This window comes from Schistocerca cancellata, chromosome 2 (assembly GCF_023864275.1).
Source record: "Schistocerca cancellata isolate TAMUIC-IGC-003103 chromosome 2, iqSchCanc2.1, whole genome shotgun sequence".
Taxonomy (NCBI): Eukaryota; Metazoa; Arthropoda; class Insecta; order Orthoptera; family Acrididae; genus Schistocerca; species Schistocerca cancellata.
The window spans coordinates 204,146,638-204,152,844 of NC_064627.1; the positions used below are offsets into that span (position 1 = coordinate 204,146,638).

The following is a 6,207-nucleotide window of genomic DNA, read 5'->3' on the forward strand; positions in this document are numbered from 1 at the left end:
ATCCCAGCGCGTTTTGATGGTTAACACGCATCATGGTTTGTATCGATTCAAACGACTGCCATTCAGGTGTGCATCCGCCCCTGCATTGTTTCAGCAATATCTACAAACTGTTTGTGCGTCGGTCCCTACTGCAGCATACTATCTGGACGATATTGTGATCTCTGGAAAGACGGCAGAAGAACATTTAGCCAACCTCAGAACATTATTTCAGGTCTTATGACAAAATGGTCTTCGCTTGCGGAAGGACAAATGTGTGTTTTTTGCTCGTGACTTAGCCCATCTGGGACATGTACTCAATGCCCAAGGCATACATCCCAGTCCAGAGCACCTCCGTGCCATACAAGACTTGCCTTCGCCGCAGAATTTGAAGCAGCTACAGAGTGTGCTGGGAAAAATTAATTATTATAACCGTTATATCCCACACGCCTCTTCCATTTCAGCTCCGCTTCATCGCTTACGCCGTAAAGGTGTTCCTTTCGTCTGGACGACGGAATGCGAACGCGCCTTTCGCCAGTTGAAATCGGCGTTGCTTTCCAATACTTGCATAAGCCATTCGATCCCCGGAAGCCCCTTTTGTTGATGGTGGATGCATCGGATTTCGGGATCGGTGCTGTGCTTGCGCACAAAGATGGTTCGCACGATCGCCCTATTGCCTTTGCGTCCAAATTGCTCTCGTCTGCGCAAAGAAATTATTCACAGATCGAGAAAGAAGCATTGCCTCTCATATTTGGTGTTACAAAGTTCCATGATTTATTGTATGGTAGTCACTTTACCATCATCACCGACCACAAACCTTTGACATCGCTTTTTCATCCGACCAAGCCTGTACCTCCACGTACAGCGCAGAAATTCATTCGCTGGTCTATTTTCCTCTCGCAGTACCGCTATGATATCTTGTATCGGTCCACTGCTAAGCACGGAAACGCCGATGCATTGTCCCGTTTGCCTGTTGCTGAGGATAGAGCATTCGATTCCTCCGAACTTGCTTGTATGTTCATTGATTTGGAAACCGATGACGTGGTCGAATCGTTTCCGATTGATTTTCGTCGTGTAGCTACAGCCACAGCTGCCGACCCTGTCCTTGCTACCGTTCTGCGTTTTGTTGATACGCAATGGCCCTTGTCAAAGTCACGGATCGGGGATCCGTTGGTTCGCCGATTTTTTGCTCACAAGGAGAGACTTTTTGTACGACATGGTGTTTTGCTGTTACGTTCTGATAATGATCAGTCCAGGGTCGTGGTCCCACGTTCGTTACAGTCCTTTGTCTTACGGCTTCTCCACCAAGGACATTGGGGTATAGTGAGAACGAAACAACTTGCTCGTCAGCACTGTACTTGGTTCGGAATCGATGCCGCGATTTCACAAATGTGCTCTTCTTGCATGGTGTGTGCCGAACAACAATCAGCACCACCGCGGAAATTCTTTGCATGGCCAAAAGCCACTTCCTCTTGGCAACGCTTACACATCGATTTTGCTGGTCCATTCTGGAATGCTCGATGGTTGGTGTGGTAGATTCATTCAGTAATTTTCCTTTTGTTTTCCAGATGTCTTCCACGACGTCATCTGCCACCATCCAAGCGTTATCCGCTATCTTTTGCATTGAAGGTCTTCCACAGACGATTGTTTCCGACAATGGCCCACAATTCATGTCCGCAGAATCTCAGTCATTCTGCAAGGCCAATGGTATTCAACATCTGACATCCGCGCCATTTTCGCCACAGTCAAACGGTGCCGCTGAACGTTTGGTCAGGACTTTCAAGTCACAGATGTTGAAGTTGAAAGAGTCTCATTCTCGGGAGGACGCGTTATTGCTCTTTTTGTCTTCCATCGCTCTCAGCCCCGAGATGGTCGCTCGCCGGCTGAGTTGCTCCACGGTCGCCCTCATCGCACCTTGATGTCTTTGCTACATCCGCCGCATTGGGTTCCTGTGCAACGGCAGACACCTGCTTTTGCCCCAGGCGACGTTGTCTACTACCGCCACTATCGAGGTTCACGGCGTTGGCTCGAAGGGCGCATTCTTCGCTGCCTTGGCCGCGCTATGTATCTGGTTTTGGGGGCCTATGGTGAGGTGTGTCGGCATCTCAATCAGCTGCGCCTCTGTCGTCGCACGGGATCTGCCGCTCCCCGTTTGCTTTCAGCGACGGTGCCGTCCGGTCAGCGCCCTGGGCACCCATCTACTGGCTCGCCTCAGCCCCAGGTGTTACCGACGCTGCCTTCCATTTTACCCCATGGCGACGCGCCGCCGCCGCCGCCGCCTGTTCTCCCGCCGGCGACGCCCGTAGTGGACGCGTCGCTGCAACCGCCGGTCGCCTCCCTGGGTCACGCGCCGCCGATCGCTTCCCGTGACCAGTTGTCCTTCGCCATGGAACTCTTGCCCGCTCCGGACCATACGTCGTCTTCGCCCGTCGGGTGCCCCGGCCCGATAGAGGTCGACCCTTCGGCCCCTCCTGTCTCTCTGCGGGCGCATACTCCTCATGTTGACGTGCACCCTGGAGCAGGTTTTCAGGCGTTTCCTAGCTCCCCTCGGTCCGAATGGCAGGGTGCGGGTGGCACAGCCTCGCCTGTTACGCTCCCCACCTCGTCGCATACGTCAACATGGGGTCCTCCCCACGGCGGGCGGAAGCCTCATGCCACAACCGTCCGCCGATTTGCGGGGGAGGAATGTGGTGTCACCGCCAGACACCACACTTGCTAGGTGGTAGCCTTTAAATCGGCCGCGGTCCGTTAGTATATGTCGGACCCACGTGTCACCACTATCAGTGATTGCAGACCGAGCGCCGCCACACGGCAGGTCTAGAGAGACTTCCTAGCACTCGCCCCAGTGGTACAACCGACTTTGCTAGCGATGGTTCACTGACAAAATACGCTCTCATTTGCTGAGACGATAGTTAGCATAGCCTTCAGCTACGTCATTTGCTACGACCTAGCAAGGCGCCATTACCAGTTACTATTGAGATTATGAATAATGTACCATCAAGAGCGATGTTCACCATTTATGGATTAAAGTTAAGTATTCCAGCAGCTACGTACGTTTTTTGCTAAAGTCTAATTTCCTTGTCCTGTTCCAGACCTCACGCCAGTCTGCGTGAGCTAAAACGCGTGCCTTTCGGCTTCCTCTAATATTACGGTGTTGGTCTCCTGCCAACCCACAACAGTATCCACTTCAGTGACGCGTCTACAGAGATATGTCAAGCAATAAGCTTAGCAAAGTGTAGTTCTCAATATTTTTTAACTTATTTAATAATGATAAGTTAAAAGTTATTTCAGCAAAGTCACTTTTTTTTGTTAATTTCCAAGAACGCCTGCAAGCGAAGCACAGTGTGCCCATAAACGAGGAGAGCTGTGTGAGCTACATCGTAAAAATTGTTTCCCGAGGAGGAGGCTCGTTGTGTTGTGTAACGCAGATATCATATCACCGACTACTGTGCAGCGAACGTTTGTGCCCCATTACGGAAACAAAGTACCTGATGTCAAGTTAATCAGAAATGGATAGAAACTTTTTTAGCGTTGGGATCGGTTCAGAAACGGACAAGCAGCGGGAGACCATCTATTTCAGAGGAGACTGTGTAGGCACTTCTGGCTGCATTCACGAGGTCGCCACAGAACTGGATTAGATAATGCTTATTTCAATAGTGGTACAAGTCTATTTTTGTTCATTCTGAGATACAGAGTCGTAAAGTTAAAAATGAGCGCTGAAAAATCTGCAGTTGAGATACCAGAAATATTCAAGTATATATATATATATATATATATATATATATATATATATATATATATATATATATATATATATATATCGTTTCGAGAGGTATGGTTATACATGCCAGCTGCTTTCAAAAAAGTTGCGAAAGCTATGCGACTGTTTCTGATAGACTTTCGTTGACAACAGTACAATTTCGAGTAGCATTACGCTAACGTGATGTGATTTGATTACTGTGCAAAATTCTTTAGACTTCTGTTGCTTATACAATCTGTTGCCGACTCACGACACTAGAAATTGCGTGAAGTGTAATAGACAGATGGGTGTCAAACTGGGTTCAAAAACAAGCGATTTTAATTTCCCATTCCGGTTATACTGTACTAAATGTGGGAAAAGAACAGGTATAAGAAAAAAACATGTTGTTAGTTGTAAAATGACAACAAGGCGTAGTATCATCTTGGTTTCCCGCCCAGTTAAAGAATACCACAGGAAAACACATCTTCGGAAACCGAATTAACGATTAACACTGTTGGTGTTTCCTGTGTTTTCTGTCGTGAGGTATGTTAATAATTATGACCGATGACAGCGTTCATAAAGGTGGCGTCAAAACGATTGTTTAAATAGCTAAACCCCACATCACAACTCTAAAATAAGGGAAAGGAAGGTTTCTCAAGAATTAAACTGAACAGATTTGGGTGTTTGGAGGTAAAGAAAGAGAATCTAGAAAATAATTCATTGTTAAAGTGTATTCCAGGTATAAACGAACTTTAGTGCCTCTTATTAAGAACTTCATCTTGTACGGAACCAAAGAACACAAAACTGGAAGCCGTACAGTACTTTGAAGAAAGAAAGATTTGACCACGAATTTTGAACCATTCAGTGGAATTCGTGGCTTCTGAGGACCCGTCAGTTCACACGCAGGACATCGGTTATGGAAATATTGGAAATCCTCTATTAAAAAAGAAGGCCGACTAGGAGACGGACAGTACATTTTTCAGTGCCTGTACTACCACGATTTGCGCTTACGTGGTACAGAACTTCCCAGTGGGACTTTGCCAATTTTCTTAAGGTATACAGCTACGGCAAAAAAAGGACTCATACTGGCAGCGTACAAATCAGGCATAATTGTACAGAACCAAGATATCGATGACGAGTAAGGTAAGCGAAATTACATTTAATGGACGATATTAATGTATAAACAAAATCCATATCGTTCATCTTCTGTCATTGTAGTTGCTACTATTGTATTTGGCTCCGTGACAGTCGCAACATCGATATATATCGCTTGCAGCCGTCATTGGAAATTACTCTTTTTCTCATTTTTTTCAAGCCCATTATGATAAACCAATATTAGTTATTTCGTGAAAATGTAAAGATCAATTTGCTATAGTAATGCAATTTGGCACAAACGATTATTTTATTTCGCTTCACGAATTCTTCGTGACAATATTTAAAATGTAAAAGCGATTACACCTATATCACGGGATCTTACTAGCTGCACATTTTAATATTGCTTACAGCATTATTTTTGTGAGTTAATATAGTTAGTATATATGAATGTTCGTGTGTGTGAATGCTTTTCTACTGATATGTAACATTATAACATAAACACAATGGATACTGAATCATTGATCATACCTACGATAATCTTGCAGTTACCGTACGAACAAAATCACTGTTTTCCTTTAATTTCGATTTCGTAATTGTGCACACGAAGGTGAAGTACTGTTGAAAAATTTTCAAACTCATTAAGAGAATCGTAAAGCTCTCATTGAACCGCCACCCATATGCACCTCGTCATTAGTGAGTCCTCTTCCATCATAATTTGGAAAGTAACTGATTCAGCCATATTTTGAAATGGTCCAAATTTGTTGGTAGCATAGTTTACCCCTATAGCGAGAACGATAACGAACAGATTGATTTCCTTACCGTAAAGGTATCCTGACATCATTAACAGCAGCTGATTACGGTTGGGAAGCGACGCGCTCGGGAAAGCGTCGATCACCAGCTGCCCGGCATGGAGCTCCTGCCGCTACTGTTGTTGACCTAGAGAGCCATTCCTGCAGACGCGTTCCCCCACCACGTGGGTATGCGAAGGCAGTTACGCAAGTGTTTCTTTCGCGTCCGTCAGAAGCTGGAGCTTTCGCTCTTGTCCTTGCTCCTTAATTGTTGTAAAACAAGCATACTGAGCAGACGAGCAGACTCATGACTCGTGAAATGGCCGTTCATACGAGAAAATCCCCACCTCATCGCCACCTCGGAGATGCTTTGTCCCATCGCTCGCGTGTCGACCATAATACCACGTTCAAATTCACTTAAATCTTGATAACCTGCCATTGTAGCAGTAGTACCGCAGAGCCGTATTCTGCCTGTTTACAAATCTTTGTATTTGAATACGCATGCCTATACCAGTTTCTTTGGCGCGTCAGTGTAATTAAAGACTATTTTTTTAATTTTATCTCTGTATTTGAATAAGCATGTCTATACGAGTTTCTTTGGCGCATCAG

General features: G+C 45.7%; 1 protein-coding gene across 1 annotated transcript in view; it reads right to left on the minus strand.

Annotated features, from left to right (window-relative positions):
* Positions 1-5,780, minus strand: part of LOC126161531 (UDP-glucosyltransferase 2-like) — a 95,562-nt gene extending 89,782 nt beyond the window's left edge. The window contains exon 1 of the mRNA XM_049917451.1: positions 5,630-5,780. Coding sequence (XP_049773408.1) covers positions 5,630-5,651 — 22 coding nt within the window. The 5' untranslated portion in view covers positions 5,652-5,780. The remainder of the gene's footprint in view (positions 1-5,629) is intronic.
* Positions 5,781-6,207: the final 427 nt, after the last annotated feature.